At 38.1% G+C, this 22,502-nt stretch overlaps 1 protein-coding gene across 6 annotated transcripts in view; it reads left to right on the top strand.

The window, feature by feature from the left end:
- LOC111159981 (branched chain amino acid transaminase 1) overlaps positions 1-21,414 on the top strand; it is a 106,635-nt gene extending 85,221 nt beyond the window's left edge. For all 6 annotated transcript variants that reach the window (XM_022522712.1, XM_022522713.1, XM_022522709.1 and 3 more), the window contains 5 exons: positions 398-540; positions 5,472-5,557; positions 8,251-8,391; positions 10,476-10,550; positions 18,630-21,414. In XM_022522712.1, the coding sequence (XP_022378420.1) occupies positions 398-540; positions 5,472-5,557; positions 8,251-8,391; positions 10,476-10,550; positions 18,630-18,671 (487 nt within the window). In that variant the 3' untranslated portion in view covers positions 18,672-21,414. The remainder of the gene's footprint in view (positions 1-397; positions 541-5,471; positions 5,558-8,250; positions 8,392-10,475; positions 10,551-18,629) is intronic.
- Positions 21,415-22,502: the final 1,088 nt, after the last annotated feature.

The following is a 22,502-nucleotide window of genomic DNA, read 5'->3' as shown; positions in this document are numbered from 1 at the left end:
CCACGTGCTTGGGGTGGGCGCCATAATCCAACGGTGGGTTTAGGTTTCCTTTCCAAGCCCTCAAACTTGTTTGCTAATATCCTGTGAAAACCGAGGAAAGTGAATTATACAACCAGGGGCTTAGGGAGGCAAGCAAACATCATATTTATTTGAGGACTCTTATGTTTTATCTAAAACATTCATCCGCATGTTGTAATATACTCCATAATTTAGTCTGTCTAATGAGTTTCCTTTAATGTTATGCAGTTAACTAGAGAATATACATGCACACACATATAAAGGGCATGGTGCACTGACTACATCCATATACAAATTAAAGATCTGAGGATTTTAGTAGGGAAGATAGCATAAGAAGGGTGGTATATTCACAGTCAATATGTTTTCTCTTTCTGAAAAGGAATTACGGCTCATCCCTTTTTGCCCAATGTGAAGCCGCGGATCACGGCTGTCAGCAGGTTCTGTGGCTCTATGGAGAAGATAATCAGATAACTGAAGTTGGAACTATGAATCTTTTTCTTTACTGGATAAATGAAGATGGAGGTAATTCACTCCGATTTCAGCTCTTTGCAATTTGTCAATCATTTTAAATGAGGCTGGAGAAAAAAGAACGAGGACCTTAGAATAAGGAATAAGTAGCATGAGCCAAAAGGCTAAGAACTACTGTGCTTTTGTTGTTCAAGTAGAAATGAGTGTAAATTCACAGAACTGAGAAAAGTTTTGTTTTGGGGTTTGGGCTCTAGATGTGCTTATTATGGAGATGTCAACTTAAGGAATTTAAATCTCCATGATTTGAAGATGTGTTGCCTTATTCCCTCTGCTGTCTTCTTACCCATTTTCCTATCCAAAATCCCTTGCATCAGTCTCAGATCAGTTCAGTGGCCATTCATCATATGCTATAGGCTGAAAATGCTGTAGTTATAAGCATAGTCTGCTGATTCTACTGATAGGACATTTAGTGTATTTTCTTGCTAAAAGTCATGTAACAGTTGTTGCCCTTTCTGTATATTTTGATAATATATCAGAAATCTTCCAGGTTTACTCTGGAGCTCAATTTGATTAAAACACACTATTTTTAAGGGCATATTGGTCCATTTTGGGAATTGTACTTAGATCCTGGTTCATTCAAGACTTAATATGTGCTACTATAAAAATCTGTATTTCTTCATTGCTTTAAATATCCTGAATGCTCAGTATCTTTCTTTTCTATTTTTTCGGTTAGTTGGCAGAGACCATAGGGGTTTAGCAAAATGTTGACAATGTCTATGGTATTGGATGAAATGACCAATAATGGGGGACAATACATATATATGCATTTGTTTCCATTAGAATTTTAATAGTCTTAAAAGTTTAAAAACATCTTTTTAGGCTTGTTTAAGTTCTTAGGCTGTTCATTTCACAGTAGTAAGTATAGAGACTAGAGATAAAAGTTTCCAAATACTTGTAAAGTCTGAGTATTCATTTCAATTAAAATTTTAAGTGAACTTTTTCTTTTAAAGTAGCTACAGTAACTTCTATTGCTCTTTTGGGTTTTGGCTACTTATAGAGGAAAATGGTGATTCAGATGTGGCTGACTTCAGAGCTATGCACTAATTTGAGCATTAGTTGCAGAGACTAATAGATGAGCCTTATATTCCAGTCAGTTGTAGAATAAACAGGTGTGGTGAGTACACCTTGTCCTTGGGTTGGCCGTTGGTAATCCTTGGCATTTGAAAAGCCAGATGCAGATCATGCTGATTCTTCCATTTCTGTTCTTTGTACTTGGCACTGTTTAGAAACAAAATTTATACTGGAATATTTGTGATTTCTAAATTTGGGTCATTACAAATGACATATATTGAAAGCTATGCTTGAAAGATGACAGCCAGTGTTACACTCTGTATTTAGGAGAAAATATATTGATTCAAGTCCTTTCTATCTGCCGACTCCTACCTCCAAACCTCCTTCCCCCCAAAAAACCACACAACCCTAAAAAAAAAAAAAAGCAATTATATCATACAGAAGTGGTAACATCATTATTTATGGATGGGAGATGTCAGGATTTAAGTTCAGTCTGAATCAGAACTACACAATTTAAAACAGAAACACCAGAAACTTGTCCTGGTGAAAAATTACCCGTTATCCAAACAACAATCATGAACCATTTCCACTATGACTTTTAAAGGTCAGAATAGACATGAGTGAATTTGCCTTTTGGCTCTTAGAAAATATATCAGACCTTAGGAATTAACTGTTATGGTTGCCTGAGATGGCTTTAGTTTTAATGCTTTTTCAACGTGTGGGTGTTCACCTAACAGAGCAAATAAAATTTGAAATAAGGAGAAAAGAAGTACAATAAATGTTTGGACAATACCATGAGAGAAGTCAATAGAATGTCAAGAATAACCTTTGGGCTAAAAACAAAAGAAGACACTAAAGGAACTCTATAGTACCTTTGATTTATACCGTGCGACTTTTGGAAAATTCAAAGAATAATGGGTTGAAAATCAACAAAATAATATTGATTTTCACAAACTTTACCCCTCGGAGGTCTGAGTGGAGTCCTTTCAGTAAAAACCTGCCATCTTTCTATGAGCACACTCACTGCCCCTTTTGGACAAGACGGCTGCCCCAGAAAGGTATACCAAGTAAATAATCTGTCCTCAGAGCACAGTGCTGTGAACTGTAGCTATCCGTGGTACTGGGCCTGTAACTCATGTGATTTTGATTCTAGTAACAGTGACCCTGCGAGCAAGATCACATAGCACTGATTCTCTGCCTCACTGTGTTGCTGAGTAATTTACCAAACATGCTTACTGTTCACAGCTGGAACAAACCATTTTACCTTGCTCTGGTCTCTGGAGCTACCCTGAAAATAAGACCCAGTTGTGTGGCTGAGTTTAGAGTTAGTTGGGAGAATGATCATGGCAGTGAATGTTTGATATTGCTCGGTCTGCGTGGGCCCCATGAGCCTTCTCAGACATCAGGTATTTGTAGACTTTGTTTGTGGAGCCCTCCTCCCTCAGGTGTGTGCATGGCTTGCTCCCTGCTCTCCAGTCATTGCCCACATATCCCTTTCTCAGTTAGGCTTTCCTCAAGCATCTTAATAAATGGCAGGTTCCCTCCCCTATCACTCCTGGCATTTCCCTTTGCCTTCCCTCTTTTCTTTCCTTTTTTTTTTTTTTCTCCATAGTCTCCTATATATTTAACATAATACTTGTTTGCCTCTACCTATTAGAAAGTAAACAGGAATTATATCCGTTCTGTTCACTGCTATACGCACGGTGCACAGATAAGACAACTGCAGAGTGTAGGCCCTCAGTATATTATTTGTTGAATAAATAATCCTTGTGCTGACAGTGTTTGGGCACTACAAACCCTATACAAACTATAATTTAAAAAAATAATGAATTTTTTATTAGAAATTGACTTTGGGATGTCACAGATGACATCTGCCGTTACTGCTTCTAAATTCTTCATCTCCTACCAATTATTTCTTTGTCAAAAACAAGTTGTATTTGTAGGCTCTGTTTTCCTCATGTTGGGCAATCTGGAGCCAGTTCTGGCTCTTGTAAGCATGTTTGTGGTTGCCGAGGAAAATGAATATTTCTCACCCAAATGTTGTCGTGTCATCATCTCTGTCTGGCAACCAGAGAAACAGATGTTCTGTGCCTTGACCTTAGGCTAGTGGTTGCAGTTTTGGGTGTTAAGTATATTTCACAGAACTGCACTTGCCCATCCAAGGCCTCTGTTTTTATTTAACTTTATGTAGTCTTAGAGCTCAGCAAGCTTTAGGAAAGGTCCAGTTCGGAGGCGCTGGAAGTGTGTTTGTCTCTCGGTGTGGGGTCTGCGCGCACGTGCACACACACACACACACACACACACACACAGATCCCCACATTTATGTGTCCAGCTAGCTAGCTATCGCAACACACAGGTTTATTTTGAGATCAACACTTCTAAACATGACAAAAAGTAGCCCTAAGACCATTGCCAAGAACAAATTTTCTCCTTTCCAGAAAGTGGTTTTCAGCAGATGATTTTTAGAAACAAACTTCCAAAAAATCATACTGCTGTCTCCTAGGAAAAAAGGGTTATTCATTCATTCATTTATTTATTTTTTAATGCGGAAACACTTATTACGTACCACACTGGGCCAGGCACAGCACCAAGTTCGGGGGACACAGGCATGAATGTAGGGTTTTGGTCTTTCAGACAGCTTGTTTGTTGGGGACGTCTGGGGGAACCACAGGGGAGTAGGGGAGCCCCAACCACAGGATACTAAAAGAAAAGACAGTGGCCCCAGTGTTGGGACACGTAAGCTCTGATCCTGACTCTCCCCCGGTGTCACCAATCTTGCAAGTCATTTATGTTTAGAGAGCCTCTGTCTTTTTCTGGAAAGTAAGGATTGCATGAGGTGATTTCTGAAGTCCTTTTTAGCTACTTAAACTGGCTTGGGGGAACTTACGGATACCACTGTGATTTCTCCAGTTCTTGCTACCTGGCGATCCTTTCAAGCATACGCTGTTTATTGCTCTGCAAGTAAATGATAAGCAGCACATCTGTTACAAGGTTCAACATCTTTATAGAGTGATGATTTAAGGCTTAAATTTCCCCCCTAGATTAGACTCCTGGGTGCCAGATGTGGGGAGGAGAAGGGGAAGTTGAGTACCAGACTTTTCCTGTAAGGAGAGCTTGTGCGGTTGTCGGATCCCGCTGATTCTCGTAGACAGATCATCATACCGGCCCCCGTGTTGGTTAGTAATGCATGTGATCCTTCTCACAGTACAACAGTGTCTCAGCCTTGGCACTCCATGAATCACCCTTGGACTTATGTTTTGATCTTTTGGATTTCTTGTTTTCCTCTCTCTTTTTCTTTGTTAGCCACATCCATGCTTGAGCCTACCCTGAGCGTATTAACATTTGAGTCATAGAGGTGTGAAGTCAGTATCTCTCCCTCTTTGATGTGGATACTCCTCCAGGTTTGAAAATCATTATAGATAGGGATATCTCTAAAGGGCAGTGTAGAAACGGTGACCAACCTGAAGAGGCATACGTACTTACTGTCCTCCACGGGAGTCTCAGATGGTTTGGTAATGATCAGTGTTCCTGTATCCGATCTAGCTGCACGATCCTAATCACTAACCAGCGTTAATCCACGGAGGTAAATTTTGACTTCAGAAGGTTCCTCTTACTGTTTGGTAGTGGAACATCTTCTCAGTTTTTACTAGGCAAGGATACATTGAAGATGATTTGATGAGTGGCTTTACTTCCTTTTTCTTCCTCCTCCTCTTTTTTTTTTTTTTTTTTTTTTTAATAAAGATTTACCTGGAGTGTGAATTGATTTGGAAAGTTAGGTAATGCAGACCAGTAACATCATCTTCATGTTTATCATCAGCAAAGTTGCGAGAAACCGTTTTTTTTTAAGTGGCTGTTAATATAAGGCATGGCTAATGTTGTTCAAGTTTGAAAATATTCCAATTTCTAATTGACAGAAGAAGAACTGGCAACTCCTCCACTAGATGGCATCATTCTTCCAGGAGTGACGAGGCAGAGCATTCTGGACCTGGCACACAAGTGGGTGGGTGACTTTGACAGGAACAACTTCATAAGCATGAAACAAAAATCAATCGAAATAAGCCGAGCTTCGTGTCGAAATAATATTCTGTCGTTCCATCCAGTGTTATCTAATCTTTAAGTCTGAACTTGAGCGGAAATAACTCTTCCAGATGGACTGTCTTGGCAACAGCGCTAAATAAGTATTGTTTGTAGGAAGGGTGGAGAGAAAGCAGTTTGGCGAGTTATCCTAGTGAGGAAGTCTTCTAGTACTAATCTCACACTCTTTGCCAGGTGTCTCCTCCCAGCTCACCTGGTTTATATTCCACGTGCTACCATTTTGCCCGTCCCGAACTTCTCAAATCTGAGTGTGTTGTTTCTAGCCTGCAGTGATTTCTAGTTCTCCCCTGCCTCTGTTTATTCCAATGTAACCCTGCTAGTCAGAGAAATTAAAGAATTTTACTGACATATAAATGTTTACTAACATCACATTATTAGTTTGGCTGCCTTTTTTCTCCTTCCTTCCTGCCCCCCTGTCCTCCCCAATTCACATACATGCTTATTTTAAAGTCAAAACACTCAAGCGAATGTAGTTGTTTTCAGTAGAGCTTCTCATCCATGTGACACAGGCAAGCACGTTAAGCCATTTGGTATTGAAATGACATTTATAACATACTCAAGATGAATGTTGGAAGAGTTGGTTATCTGGCAAAGGTTCTTGGATGGAACTTTTGACCCATGTGTTGCAGTGGTCTCCAAGGGACATGGAAAGACTTTGAGCGCACTGTGGTCAAACAGTATTAATAGCACAAATGTTTAGAAACGCACGTATTATCTAGGAGAGGACTAGCATAGTTTCTCTGGAAAAGGCTTTGGAAGTAAAGGAAATGTGCTATAAATAATTCTACAAAACTCTGAAGTAGACAAGACCCAACTACCACATGCTGGCTGGCACATTGGGCATGACATTTGCAAACTGTTGGTGTAATTTCAAGCAGCTTGCCCTGTCCTAAATATGTTTGCAGTTGGAAAGATGCATTTTCGAAGCTCAGTAATTTTTGTTTTATTAAAGAAAAAAAATCAACCACGTACAGAAGGTTTGATGACAAGCTGCAAGTGGAAATGCTTTCCCACACTAATGATTTGCTAGCTCGAAAAATAGGTCATTATGGAGGAAGTTTTTCCTTGACTCCTCAGCTGTAATTTATTTTAAAAGCTATTTGAAAACAGTGAGACATAAATGCCAAGAGGCATGTGGGGGGTTACCATTACTTGCCAGACAGGGGAAATTGTCCAAAGATAAGTAAGGGTGAGCAGAGTAAAAACAATTCTGTTTATTTACAAGAGATTTTTTTTCTTTTCCAGAACACAGAGCTCATCTTGTTTTCAGTTAACTTGGCTGATTTTCTGGAATTTATTTATTTATTTATTTACCTTTGAACGACATAATTGCAATTGCAGACTGAGATAAATTGAAACTTGCAAAAAGCCATATTTCTATTGCAGACATATTTTCCTACCCTTTCAAATCATACTTACAGCATGATACCTTCTTCTTCTAATGTTTTAAATCTTGCCAAGGGCTGTGATTTTCATTTTTATCGTGGATCTGTAAGTCTTAAAAAATACTCTCATCTTATTAAAAAAGAAAGCAACAGAGAATTTTTTTTTTAAATAAGATGAGACAGGCTTTGAACTTTAACCATTAACATAAAAGAATGAGAATGAAACAGATTGAAGAATGAGTATTAAACAGATCGTTTAAGCAGATAGCTTAAAAACATCAGATTGTTTTTTTCATTTCCTATCTTCAAGCAAATAAAAGTTCAAATGGTTCGGCAGAAGCTGATGAGGTTATACCAATAATTCAGTGATGAAATCTGACCTAAGGAGATACTAAAGACAGGAAGAGGATTTCTGCTATAAAGTCAACTAAATCAGTGAATTTAGGAAGAAAGGAAATATACAGTGTAATTTCTCAAAGTCCAAATATACTTTCTATGTTTTAAAATAATGAAATATTTCAGATAGTGAAACTCAGTCTATGTTTTTACTCCATGAAAGACCCAGTAGAGATAGGAGGAAATTTGGAGCCAGTCAGATTGGACCTGAGTTCAAGTTCAGTTTCTTCCATTTAAGTAACTGTGTGAATTTAGAGATGTTATCTAGCCTCTCCTTGAACCTAAGTTTCCTCATCCATGAAATGGGGATGATAATACCCCCCTCAAAAGTGAGAGAATTTAGCACAAAATGGGTGCTCAATAAATGGTAGCTGTAATTATTAATATTATATGATACATTCTTTTATGCTAAATAGGGTTCAAGACACTCTTAACATACAGCGCACCCTAATTAGCTTTGGGTGTGCCTTATCTTGTGAGACTTCAGGCTTGACAACAAATAAAAGGCTAAGAAACCTGGCCTGTATTAGCATATACTATGTATTTTATAGTGATCGTCTTATTTTATTCTCTCTGATCATCTCATTTAGAAATGCTGTGACCTCAAGTAGGTAGCTCAACACCTCCATGTGTTTACATGGTGGTGGTGCTCCCCTCAGCTTTCCCTCACAGGACAAGTCTCACATTTGAGTTTAGTCAGAATATAGTGTAGGAAGGTAAGTACCACTAGGGTTTTTTTTTTTTGGGGGGGGGGGGTGGGTTTTGCATACCTTTTCCTTGAAAATACTAATGTTTTTATTTTTTATATTCCAAACAGGGTGAATTTAAGGTGTCAGAGAGGTACCTCACTATGGATGACTTGACAACAGCCCTGGAGGGGAACCGGGTGAGGGAGATGTTTGGCTCTGGTACAGCCTGCGTTGTTTGCCCAGTTTCTGATATACTGTACAAGGGTGAGGTAAGACTATTTCTTCACCTCCTGTCATTTCCAAGCATTTGCTTATAATTTAATCCTTTAAATGTGTAAATGAAATGCTAGTTGGACCCAAGATGCAAAGGATTTTTTTTTTTTTTTAATATGACTTGGCAGTTTGTCCCAAGAAACCTGTATTACCAAATTACTTACTCTCATCTTTCCAGTGATCTTGTGTGCGCTCCAATCTTGGGGGGAGTAAGCTTTGTCCTCAGACAAGTATCACATCTGCCTTATGTCGGTGTAGGGATTGGAGATGTGCCAGCAAGTTTCCACTCTTATTTCTTTGTAATAGCTCACTAAGAAAGTTCTACGGGTAGTTAGGTTTCAATTTCTGGCTTCCAAAAGGACTTCCAAACTACTGGAGTAGTAATGGGAAATTCATTTGAATGATCAACTCCTACATTTATTATTATTATCATCGCTGTTGTTGTCATTCCTACTCAGACTATTTTATGAAAAATTTTCATTTGGCAAAGTTGGCACACATGATAAAATCCTCCAAAAGGAATTCATTTGTTTAGTTGGAAAAAATTTTCTCTTCCCAATAAATTTAGTCTGATTTAGTATGTGGTATTTCCATTCTTGGGGGGGATTGTGGGTTTTGGGGTTTGGGGATTTTTTTTTGTTTTGGGTTTTTTTGCTTCCCCTTTAGGACAAAGCGCTGATATTTTTTTAAATTTTTAAAAGATTTTATTTATTTGAGAGAGAGAGAGAACATAAGCAGGGTGAGGGGTAGAGATAGAAGCAGACTACCTACTGAGCAGGGAGCCTGATGTGGGGCTCAATCCCAGGACTCCAGGATCATGGCTAGAGTTGAAGGCAAACACTTAACCGACTGAGCCACCCAGGCACCCTGAGCTCTGATATTTAACATCATCATCTTATAGCTTAAATGCATGTGGGTATTATTCTTAAGTGTGAATTGGCTTAAATTAATCATATTAAAAATAAATTAATAAATAAAAATAAATTTGGTTTTTAAATTTAGCGTAATTATTTTTCCTTAAAAGAAAAGTGATTTTCTTTTCTGATTTTAATGGTGGCTGCATCATTGCTTGAAATTTTCAAACTTGATTGTGAGGAATGACTTTTGACATGATTCCATCTATAGATTAATCGTTTCAATGGAGAAGAATTATGTATCAATACTTAAACTGATTATAAAGCTACTGTTTCACATTTCATTATGGTAGTATCTGGGTACATGTATCATTGGCCTGCTTTTTTAATAAACTAAAGTTGTCATTAAGTCAGATTTTTTTTTTAAGTCCAATTATTTCACCTCTAGAAATAAGAAGTTGATAAAGTTCAATGCATTTTTAATAGGTTTGTGTCCAAGGGCATTCATAGCTAACAGGTACATCTAATTATCCTGTTATCCCAAAGAGTATAAGAAGAAAAGTGACAGCATGGGCTCTGTGTGTTAAAATCAGACTATCAAAAGCCTGTAAGCCAGTAAGGGCAGGAATGGGCATGACTCAAATATAAATTAGGAGCATGAAATCTCTCAGCACCCAACGTAACCATGCTGTCCAGCATTGTGGAGGTTGTGGCCCTTGGAGGTCTGACCTTGAACAGACATAGGTTTAGTCTTTTGTGAAGGCATAGACTTGCTTCAATTTATGTTCCCGCAATGATTTGCTTTAATTTGTGGCAAAATATTTTTGAATTCTCATCCCCTGCCAGAAGGGTTAGGTGAGGAGGCCAATCATTCATCCTCCAGGTTCTCAGAATCCTGAAAGGAATAGGATTCTTTATGTCTCCCCACTATTTTCAGTTCCCCTAGTTTCTCTTTGGTTCCTCACATCAGCCTAAAGACTGGCATATAAACCAGTTGTGCCCTAAAATCCCTTGGTACACAAGAAACAACCTGTCATTGGCTAGTTTGTTTTTATTCTAATTCAGAATAAAAAAGAGTCTTTGGCATAAGGAGCTAGTCACGTTATCATGGTGCCATTCCTTATCTCAGTGGATATTGGATACAGTAGAATTGCTGAGTGTCTTACTTACTGGCATCGTCCACATGCATATCCTCAAGTTATACTGCATGTGGTTTTTTTTCGTAGACCATACACATCCCAACTATGGAGAATGGCCCAAAGCTTGCAAGTCGGATCTTGGACAAATTGACAGATATTCAGGTAAGGGCTTTCTCTTAAAATGTCATCTTATTTCAACCAGAGCTTAAAGCCATATCATGTATCAGTGGGGAGAAGAGAGTAGCAAGCACTGCCATTTGGGGTTAACAAATTAAGTTTATAGAATTAAAGCACAGAAGAAAACAATCACCTGTGCTTCCAATGCTGAAATATAACCATTGTTAATTTTCAATGTCTCAACTTTCAGTATTTTGTGTTTATATACTTTTAGATAATTTTCCTGACAAAATAGGGTCATACATGATTTTGTCACCTGCTCTTTTTTTTCACCTAGTAAATCATTTGCTTTTTCATATCAATAAATTTCTCAATTCCTTGTATAAAATGTAATTGAATTCCACTATATGGATGCACCACAACTTTTAAAGAGGTATTATTATTGGACATTTATGCTGTTGACAGTTTTTAACTGTTATGAACAGTGCGGTCTTTGATCATTTCCTTAGGATAAGTACTTGAGATTTTAACTGTTGGGTCAAAGAGTATGTGTGTGTGTGTGTGTGTGTGTGTGTGTGTGTGTATTTTTAATACTGTTAACCTTGTTCTGTTTATGTTTTTCTGAGCAACAGTTTACAGTAGTGTCTCATTAGATAGTTAAGCCTATTTCCAGGCAGGCATATCAAGTACCAGGTAGTGAATGCTGGGTCATATAAAAGAGACTTTTCTATAATTTGCAAACACCTTACAAGTTGTTGACGATTTCTCTTGAGCCCAGATATCATCACTGCCACTCACTGAACATAGCCAGGGGAAGCTGAGATTTATACTGAAATGTGAAATAAAGTTTGGTAATTTGGGTGACAGTTGGCAGTGCCAGGGCTTCAGCAAAAAAGTTGGTTGGCAAAGTAGCAGACCTCTCCAGAGTGAGGTCCTAGGATAGTGATAAAAATGGTATTTTTGGAAGACTTACTCAGCAACATTTATGCAAAATTAATAATATTAAAAGTTTTTGAATTAATGAACTATCGCTCTTCCCCTCTTCCGTGAAGGCTATTAAAAGGAATCTTCCATAAATGAAATAAAGGAATTTCTTAATATTAGGAGACATATAATTTACTGAGTTGTTTTTTACTCTTGTATATAGAGATAATTTGGAAGGAATTAAGTACAAATTTAATGAAAAATACTTGGATGTTTTAGCTTTTTTTTTACAGTTATCTGAGTAAATCTGATGAAAGTAGTAAGCTATTAGTGTTTTCATCAAATAAAAAACATAAGTAGAACAATAAAGTTTATAATTGGCTAGACTACGGAAGCATTTATCCACAACAGAAGTTGAAAGACTTTTAAGAGGGGAGGTAGTATCGCTATGGTGATAAGAAAAGATTACTTTGGAAAATTTTCTGGAACAAGTTGTATATAAGACAATGTTTCATTCTACTGAGGTTAATACACAAAACAAGAGATTTCAGAGTCACCTCTTAGAGATGATATGGGATACGAAAAGTTACTTAATTTGATTTGGTTTAACGGATTATAAGAAAAGGAAAAGAAGTTGACTAGGATGAGGGGGAAATCAAGCTGTATTAAATTTGAATCGGAAGAAAGAGCTAAGTAGAGGTGTTTGATGGACGTAATCATGAAGCTTTGGCTAAGGCAGGCAAAAGTGGAAGTGTGTGTCATCCCCAGTGAGATCATGACAAAATATATGCATCCAACCCCTAAAGTATAAGGAAGAGAGAAGCCCAAAGACATATTTTGGGGGCAAGATGACAAGCCATTACAAAAGTTCTCAGAGGATTTTTAAAGTAAGATTAGGACTGAAATGAATGCTCTAATTCATTCAGTAAATACATGTGTGGAGCAAACATTATGCAAGAGGCTGTTGTAGGTACTGGTGATGTAATAGTGATAAAAGGGATAAAAAAAAATTAGAGATGTCTAAGCTATAGAAAGACAAAATAAATATTCAGCTTAAATGGGAAACCACATGAATATGTTTAAAAATAAAAGATATATATGAAGTATATGAAGGAGAGAATGAGAAGAAACAACATTTTCCTCTTACCTGCATATATTCTCTATAATACCTGTGGCTAAGAAGAAATTAATAGGGGCACCTGCGTGGCTCAGTCATTAAGCGTCTGCCTTCAGCTCAGGTCATGATCCCGGGGTCCTAAGATCGAGCCCCGCATCAGGCTCCTAGATCAGTGAGAAGCCTGCTTCTCCCTCTCCCACTCCCTCTCCCCTGGTTTATGTTCCCTCTCTCACTGTCTCTCTCTCTGTCAAATAAATAAATAAAATCTTAAAGAAGAAATTAATAATTTCTCTTTTTATCCTAGGTAGTAAAGTATAATGGTAATAACACTGAAAATTAATGATACACTCAGAGCTCCTTAGGAACAAGGAAAGAAAGGGATAGTCACAGGATACATGAAGTAATACAATGATTCTAAATTAAACCACAAACCAGAAGGACCAACTCTCCTCCAAATTGTTATGTATACTACAAAGGACCATCCATTCAGAACCTAAAACCACATCCTTTTTCAATTATTTTATGCCTGTGAGCATGGAACCTAAAGTTTCAAAAGTATCCTCTTATAAGATGGCAAATTGGTGCTGTCAACGAAGCTACGGGTATCTGTTTCTCTCCAAGAAAAATAACTTAAGTGATTCTTAAGGAGAAAAGCATAGAATTGCTTCATGTTTTACTTTTGATCTCTTTGACATTACATGGAAACGTGGCCATTTCCTACAAAGTGCTCTGGTAAATTGAAGAAGAGGAGAAAAACAACAACCAAAAAACCCTCAAGATTCTTGCCACTGTGACCTGGGGGGGAAATTCTTCTTAACCACAGATTTGCTTTTCATTTAACTTGTGTATTTCTGTATCTGAGTAAGAACTTCTGAGGTTAAGCATTCATTGCATTTGGCTAATTTTCCATATAATTCCATGGGTTTTAGATTGCCCTACAAATACCTCTTGTGAGAGGAGCATTTCAAATGACAGTCTCTTTTTTTCTTTTTTTAAGCAACAAACAAAAACACTTTTGTGTTACTTATTTTTTTAATCTTGAAATCTATATATTTTTTTAATTTTTTATTTTTTTTAAGTGTTCCAAGATTCATTGTTTATGCACCACACCCAGTGCTCCATGCAATATGTTCTCTCCTTAATACCTACCATCAGGCCCTCCCAACTACCCGCTCCAAAACCCTCAGTTTGTTTCTCAGTGTTCACAGTCTCTCATGGTTTGTCTCATGGTACTTAACCAGACTTAAACTTGGAGAACATGAGCCATATTGCCAATATTTCTTTTCTCTCCCATGCCTCTTGGCTAGTCTGATTTCTCACCATCATATTCACCTATGTGCCTGACATTTGGGGTCTTCTCTCTTCTCCAATATGCTCTGCTCTCTGCTGCTTCTTCCCGCCTTCCTCTACCTTCTACAATCTGCCCACTTGAGAAGTTATTGGTTGTCCTTCAAGACACATCTCCTTGAGGAACCTTTAAAATCTCTTTGAACAACATCCCTCTGCCCCAGTACAAACACCTATTCATCCATTCAAATGTTACTTCTTCCTCCAGCTTCCATAGCACCTGGAATGATCACATATGGCCTTTAAATTATATTTAACTAGTCACACACTTGTCTTTGTTCCAGGTTGTTTCAATGTAAGCACCGTTTTATTTCCTTCTCGTAACCCCGATATTCAGTGCAGGGCCTGGGCTACAGTACGAACTCAGGGATGCTTCAGGCATCGATGAATAAAGGAATGAACAAGTGAGAGATATACCAGACAAATACTGAAGAACAGAAATGTGTTGCTCTTGTATGTCAACACATTCTGAGGAGAGGTGGGAGGAAGGTCTTGATTGACGTCGAATTACTTTATTTTTTTTTTTTAAGATTTTATGTATTTATTTGACAGAGAGAGAGAGAGAGAGATCAAGTAGGCAGGCAGGCAGAGAGAGAGGAAGCAGGCTCCCTGCTGAGCAGACAGCCCGATGCGGGGCTTGATCCCAGGACCCTGAGATCATGACCTGAACCGAAGTCAGAGGCCTAACCCACTGAGCCACCCAGGTTCCCCTCGAATTACTTTTTCAAGCGAACTTTCAGAGGCCCTGATTTTAGATTTTTTTTTAAGTGAAATACACATACCACAACCGCTATCAGGATCAGACAAAAGCTGGATACTGGGTCTTAGGTATCAGGACGGTGTGTTCGCGTAACTACTAGTGCTGCTCTTGAGGGTTTAGGAGGTGGGGAGTAGTGATTGCAAAGACTTGAGAGGTGAAGTCCTAAGTAGGTTAGGAAGAGGAAAGCCCAGTGAGATAGGAACAGGCTCTGTATTGATCGGAGGCCACCAGATGGAACTTCTTTCAAAAATCTGTTTTCCCCACTAGCGGCTACAGCTTTGTGGAATAAGTGACCAGTAGTGGTCTTGCATTTTTCTTGTTTTCAGTGGAACAGCGTGATAGTTTTTAGTTCCATCCCCATCACTTGCCCTTGCTGATGTCCTGAGTTGTCCTCCTCTTTGTGTGCAGACTAAGCAAACAGGGCCAGATTGCCTTGATGACTCATCCCTTGACCAGCTTCCCAGCCCCTCCTTGTTCCCGAATACACACTTCTCCATGTTCCAGGATTACAGAGCTTTGCAGGCCACTGAACAGGATTTAGAACAAGAATAGCAAATTGTTACCTGGGGGGTAGCCCCCATTATATTTTCATTGGCATCGCAGAGAGTAAATGCATGACACCTAGATCGCCCTTTCAAGTTCCTCAGAACTTTCTGCTGAAGGTAAAAGGCATTTTAGCAAAGGCCATGTACAATTATTTGCCATATGTACGTTGAATGGGAAGGAACGAATGTGTTGTTAGTTGTGTTTTGGTGTAGTGTTCTTCCTGGAATTCATGAAAGGTGAAATTTCTGCACATCACATAGTTAGGCTCAGAGTGTCACCCCCCCAGGCTCAGTCTGATTCGCCATGTTGCTTTAACTTCATCTTGGATTCCAGTGAACAAAGTCAAGTCAGTGTGACTTAGAGTAGACCTGACAAATGTTCAAGGTGTGGGCCTGTACTGTGGTTTTATAATCACCCTGACGATGCAATAAGGACAACCTCGCCCAGGCAGGCATGTGTTCTTTCCCCCTCTCTGGACACCTACTTCTGAGAAAAGAAGATAATTTCTATTTATTTTTTTTTAAAGATTTTATTTATTTATTTGACAGAGAGAGATCACAAGTAGGCAGAGAGGCAGGCAGAGAGAGAGGGGGAAGCAGGCTCCCCGCCAAGCAGAGAGCCTGATGCGGGGCTTGATCCCAGGACCCTGAGATCATGACCTGAGCCGAAGGCAGAGGCTTAACCCACTGAGCCACCCAGGCGCCCCAAGATAATTTCTATTTCTACAAAAATTTGTCTCCTCTGCTTTTGACTTATTTTGCCTTCAAAAATTAAATTGAATAATTTATCATCCAAATGAAAAGTTTGATTGCTAACTGCCTAGGTGTAGATATTACAAATGACCTGTATTATCACCTCTCTTGGATGCATCTCAGAATGCTGTAATTTACATAAAAGCATAAATTACAGGAGGCAAGGGGTAAATCTTAATATGATTATGTAGGTTCTTGGAGTGATATGACCTATGACTCATTGTAATCAAAATTGATTTTTGACTGTTTATAAAACTAAAACAACTAATTGGAAGCAAGTTTACTTTAACTGATGAGATTCAAGATGAAATTATGGTGGGCATGAATCACGGTAATACAGATCTGCTAAAGTGTCAATATGATGACACTCAATTGTTATTAATGGCGTAAGTGTCTAATGTATTAATTGGAATCCAAGTACAAGAAATAAAACATATTTTGATCCTAGCTTAAATCATGTTGGCACCATTTATCAATCAAGCAGAATTTGGGAATGTTTTATCCAGCATTCATCATGAATCAGCAGTTCATAGTGGGAAGCCACACTCTTTAAGCAACTCTTTCTCATAGGGATTCAGCAAGTCACTTAGAGTCATTGGGCTTCCTTCATTCTTCTTTTTCTGTAAACCAGAAGGTTGTAAGTAGACCCATTCTTGGCTTCCAAGATTTTTACCGACAAATTCTGCTCTTTAAGGTCTCTAAAGGTCTTCAAGAGGAGCATAGCACATAGAGTGTGTAACATAGAAGAAATAGCATTAAACAGAGGCAAGAGCCCTGGGCTTATGATTTAGAGTTTTCTAGAGCCATTTTAATGTCCTTATATGTAAAATGAGAACATTGGCTTAAAAGTTCATTGCTCTTCACACTTGATATTTTTTTAAGACTTTATTTTTATTTATTTATTTGTGAGAGAGGGAGAGAGAGAGGGAGTGTGAGTGGGGGACGAGCAGAGGGAGAAGGACACACAGACTCGTGCACTGAGCACAGAGCTACGCAGGGCTCAGTCCCACAACCCTGAGATTGTGACCTGAGCTGAAATCAAGAGTCAGACCCTTAACTGACTGAACCACCCAGCACCCCCACACTTGATTTTTAAGCAGCAGGATTTTCTACAAAAGAAATCTTTCCTGGAATCCCAATATACAAAGCCAATCAAAGTGGAATTGTTCTGAAGTAAAAATCCAGAGCCCTGCTTATTTGACTCATCCCCTGCATTTTATTTATTTATTTTTTTAAAAAAAGTTTCACTTTTGAGTGATCTCTACAACCAACATGAGGCTTAAGACCCCAAGATCAAGAATCACATGCTCTACAGACTGAGCCAGGTGCCCCAAATCCCCTACACTTTAGAGGATCATTAAAGTTCTTCCCAATTCAGAACTTCAAATGTTTTGTATGAATTTCAACTGAAGTTATATTAGGACTGAAAGGCCAGTTCATGTGAAAAGGGGACATCATGTGAGTGATTTAGGCAAGCACGTGGTGGCAGACATAATGGCATGCTACTCTGGGTGGTAGGGGAGAGATGCTCCAAGTCCGTCTCCACACACGTGGCTGTGTGAACATGTGGCGGGAATTCCAGAGAGTAGCCAAGAACACATAATTGGTGTGAGAGAGACCTTTGGCTAGAGTCCGGGCTCTACCATTTACTAATTGCCTGAGTAGGTTTTTTAATCTCCCTAATACAGTTTTCTTATCCATAAAATGAGATTGATAGTGGCACCTACTCTCTGCACTTGCCATGAGCATAAATTTAGTATTAGGTCTATAAAGCTCTTGGCACCATTGCCTTTCCAGGCAGTACTTGCTCAAAGAGTGAGAGTTCATTTACACGCAGGGATGTTGAAATGAATGAATGAAGGAAAGAACAAATGAATCAAAACTAGCTTTCTACTTCTGACATCTGGAATATCTTCATTTTAATTCAGTTTTAAGTATATGAAAATTCAGGTTTGCGAAAGCGAATCACTTGCTAATGCAAATAATCAAATTCTGATTACAATGTAGTTCCATAACTTTTGAAGGAATCAGAAAAATTGGGATGCTAACATAACACAAACAACTTTAATTTAGAGAACAGAGCTGCTGTTCAGTGCCACAGGGCTTGTCCAAATAATATTTTTCTCCGTGAACACAAAACACTCTTGAGAAAGGGGCTTTTAGAGCAGTGACTCTCAATCTTAGCATCAGAATCACCTAGAAGTGTTGGCTGAAGCCTGGTTGCTGGGACCCACCCCCAGACTTTTCTGAGTCAGTGAAGTCTGAGCTTGGGTTTGAGAATTTGCATTTGAAACAAGTTTCCTGGTGATACTGATGCTCCTGGTCTGGGGGATACACTTGGAGCATCACTTCTTCAGAGTAAAGAGGACAGTAATTAAATTTAACTCAGTTACTTTATTTGGACAGCAGAAGCTAAATATGGAATGGCAATAAAAAGACATTACTTCAAGACCTATACCAGCTATAAGTTCTGAGTTTAACCGTAATTTAAAAATTTGTGATTCTTTCCACATATTTGATGCTTTCTCTCTAATCCTATTTTTAATGTGAATATGCTTTTAATGTTCAAAACAGGAGCATACCTGTTGTACAATGTTGGTGGTATTAATGAATTTACAAGCGATTTCTGCACTGTTAGCTTTTGCACTTAAACGTGTTTTCTTGCTTTTTTGTTATAGTACGGAAGAGAAGAGAGCGACTGGACAATCATAGTGTCCTGAATGGAAAATACAGGATATCATCTGTGTGCTGTTGAGACAGACTGTTGCAACTGAATTACGACAGATTTCTTTAGTTACCTGTTTTTAGTTGTGCATAGTGTAGTTTGTATTGTCGGTGTTACCTGGGTGATTGTTTCCTCATGCTAGAGAAGACGAATTGCAATCAAGAGCTATTTTGTAAACTTGGTAGCAGAAGCTTACTTTACCTTCTCTTGGAAAGATGATCATGTAAGCCATATAGCATAGAATTTTCCTCAATAATTGTAGTGCCTCCCTTAATACTTTACTCAGATACACAGGTGTTTGTTTATTCCTTAGCATAAGTTACATTTTCCTCAACCAAATGAGTTTGTGTTTGAAAACTGATCTGAGTAAATTTCATGGGTAATATTTCCTATGATGTATCTTCATCTTCAGAAAATGGTTCGGTTGTGTTTTGTTTTGTTTTTCATAATTAAGACTTTGAAAAACTGGTTCTCTGCCCTCCACATTTTTTTTGCAGCCCCCCCGCAATGTCCGTCTCAAGGTAAATCTCTCCCCTTCTTCCTTCTTCCTGATGTTGTCACAGTCTGCTCCAAGTTCTACTTGTGCAGCGGCAAGACCTGTGCACATTTCCACCATTGCCCTTTCTGCAGTGTGTTATAATTGGCTGTTTGTCAGGCTTCAGTACAAGACGGAGGGTCTTGTGTCTGAGAGATCTTTGTGGTCCCCTGCCTGGCACATAATAGATACTCATTAAATAATGAATAACATTTAGCTTCTATAGAAGTGTACCACCTTTGTTTCTATATTATGAAACCTCTTTATTAGAATTCATGGTTGATTCTGACATTGTGCACACATACCTCATATTTTCTTTATTTTCCAGGGACTACTAAGTCATTAGAGATACTCAAAGACATAGCTTGTTGGAGGGCTTATTTCGTATTTGAAAACTGTCTTGAAATTGAAATAACAGCTCCAGCGAGGTCTTGCTATCATACCAACCAAATGGAAATGACATTTGTTAGGTGTTAAGTACAAAATAAATCCTCATCTCTAGCTTTTCGGTAGAAAGCAAAGAGGTATACTTTGCTTTTTTAGGTGTTCATTTCTCTTGAATGGGGATTGGATCATCACGTGATTAGGGTGCAGGGAGAGCAATTCTAGATGTTATTTTCCTCATTTAGGAGTTGTGAGTTAGAATTGATTCCTGGTTTATCTAGGGGAAAGTCAGATCTAGCTAGAAAACATTTACCCTTGGAAGGTCAACTCTCAGACATTATATTTTGGTTTCCCTCAGTTCCAATAACTTTCATCTTGCTGATCATATTTCATTCTCTTTTCAGAGGAAGGGGAAAAAAAAACATTCTAAAAGTTTGATGTGTTAGAAAAATTTCCTTAAGGCATTTAGCAGCACATAGCAAGTGGGGCTTTGATTCTTTTCCAAGACTTTTGGCCATAGGGTCCTTTTAGATAGGAATGGTAAAATGAAAATTAGGAAAGTATAAGATAAAAAGGAATAGTAAAAATATCTTTTGGGGGGCTTTTAATTGGTGAACTGAAATCTTGGAAGAGTCTGTTCTTTTCAGGCCTCAAGGACTTTAACTGTCCTCTACACACATTCACCAAATTCTAAGGGTATGCATTTGCCTTGGCTAAATCCTGTGACCTCGTTTTTAACTGAGTAGTCCAGAAAAGACTTAAAGGTAATTCTAACCTGTCAAGTAGCACTTAATAACTAGACTCACATTTCTATGACAAACGGAAATCATTTGTTTGCCATAAATACATTTTATACTTTGCATCTCTAAATTTAGTATGGCAACACATGTCCGTCGTAGAAGTTAGAGAACAATATGTCTTGACATTATGTCTCTATAATTTCTTTCATCAAACCTTAAGAGCATTTTAAGCCCTTTCTACCAGATGGAGTGAAAACGAAGGATATACATTTTAAAAAACTGGAGGTCTCCTAAAACAGAGAACACAATCTGCCATTCTCTTTTAAGTAATAAGACAGAAAATTGACCTTGACACTAACTTGTTAAATAGATTTAAAAGGAACATCTGCACATCTTTTTTCCTTGTGCACTATTTGTTTAATTGCAGTGGATTAATACAGCAAGAGTGACACATTATAACTAGGCAATTATCCATTCTTCAAGACTTAGTTATCCTAACACTAATTGATCATTTATGGCGTAAGATAGTCTAGCATTAGGAACATGTGAGGCTAATCTGCTCAAAAAGATCAACAAATTAATATTGTTGCTGATATTTGCATAATTGGCTGCAATTATTTAATGTTTAATTGGGTTGATCAAATGAGATTCAACAATTCACATGTGCATGAATATAAACAGAACTGGTGGCACTTAGAATGATAATGATTAACTTATTTTGCATGTTCTCTTCCTCCCACTTTTTTTTTTTTTTCAGTTTTTACATTTCAGACCAAGTTTGTCAGCTTTTTCCTAAACACATGGGTAGAAACCAGGATTTTAAAATGAAGTGTTCAGACATAAACAAAACTTGGGCATTTCCTAAAGAGACTTGCTGTTAGAAATGTTCTTGGTTACAGTGATTTATTAAGGATTCCATTCATGACGCACCCAAAGAACCAGCCACTGCAAGGGTATGCAGCTCACTCTCTGGGACCTGCAACCAGCAGGAATGAATACACTAATCCCTATTTTTACCTTTGCTTTCAAAAACGCAAAGGAAGGAAAAAAGGGAAAGAAATAAGAGAAAACTTGTTAGGTAATCATGGGTTTTGTTTTGTTTTTGTTTTGTTTGGTAAACACCCTGTATTCTTTTCTTGAAATATTACCATTTAAAAAAAAAAAAAAAAAAGGTCACCCACTGTGGCAGCACGATAGCACAGCGTAACACCACCTACATGACATGCAGAGTCAATGCTCCCAGAGTTAGGAGAAGCCTAGGTTAGATGCCATAAATCATCTTCTTCATTGTATCCATTTTTTTGCTTGACGTGATTGTACCTAAACAAGGGGTCTCGCTTTCCTCACATCAGCACTCTTGAACGCTTGAGGCCATTAGTGAGTGTATTTTGGTCGGAAGAATGGTAGGAGCCTCTTCATTAAGATGGTAGGATCAGCTCCCTCCACTTTAGGGGAGATGTGCTATAAAATCAACCACCAGAACAAGTTTATGCTCCCCATTCCCACTCAGCGCTCAGTCACTGTGTTCTTTTTCCTTACAAAATTCCTGTTTGAAAGTATACGTTCAGTTTACCATTATGATTGGGAAAATGTATTTTAAGCAGAAAATGACAATGCTTCTCCACTTTATCTTTTCTAAAACATTTAGGGCAATCAGGATTCATTAGAGGGACTAAAGCGAAGGGCTTTAGAGAAACATTGTAAGCATCCCCTATTTCATGTTCTGATGCTAAATGTGATCAAACAACTCTTTGTAATGTGGGATTTTTTTCTTATGTGGCTATGCAGAAGCTTAAGTTATAAATAGTAATGCTCACAAATAGTTTTAGTGGACACTTTATGACAGCTGTCACTTTGTTTTACCACAACTAGAATTTGTTCACCTGTTTTCCAGATATCTCCCCCCAAAGGAGACAAAGAGTACCAGCTATTTGATAAGCATTACTTATGACAAACATCATAAACATTATAGTTCATTTGGTCAATTAATTAGATAAATGTTGTGTACCCACAAATTTGAATCTAACGTAACTAGCAATAGGGATTAGGAAGTTAGTTTTAGAAAATAAATAGTACATAAACACTGTATTCATGGAGTTGATACTCTACTACTTAAGCAAATTTTTAGATAAAAAAAGAAAATTAATGCAGTTAGATAGTAAGGAGA

Source organism: Enhydra lutris, unplaced genomic scaffold (assembly GCF_002288905.1).
Source record: "Enhydra lutris kenyoni isolate GAN:26980312 unplaced genomic scaffold, ASM228890v2 scaffoldscaffold72, whole genome shotgun sequence".
Lineage (NCBI taxonomy): Eukaryota > Metazoa > Chordata > Mammalia > Carnivora > Mustelidae > Enhydra > Enhydra lutris.
Note: the sequence above shows the minus strand (reverse complement) of the source record. Positions and strands in the feature narration are given on the sequence as shown.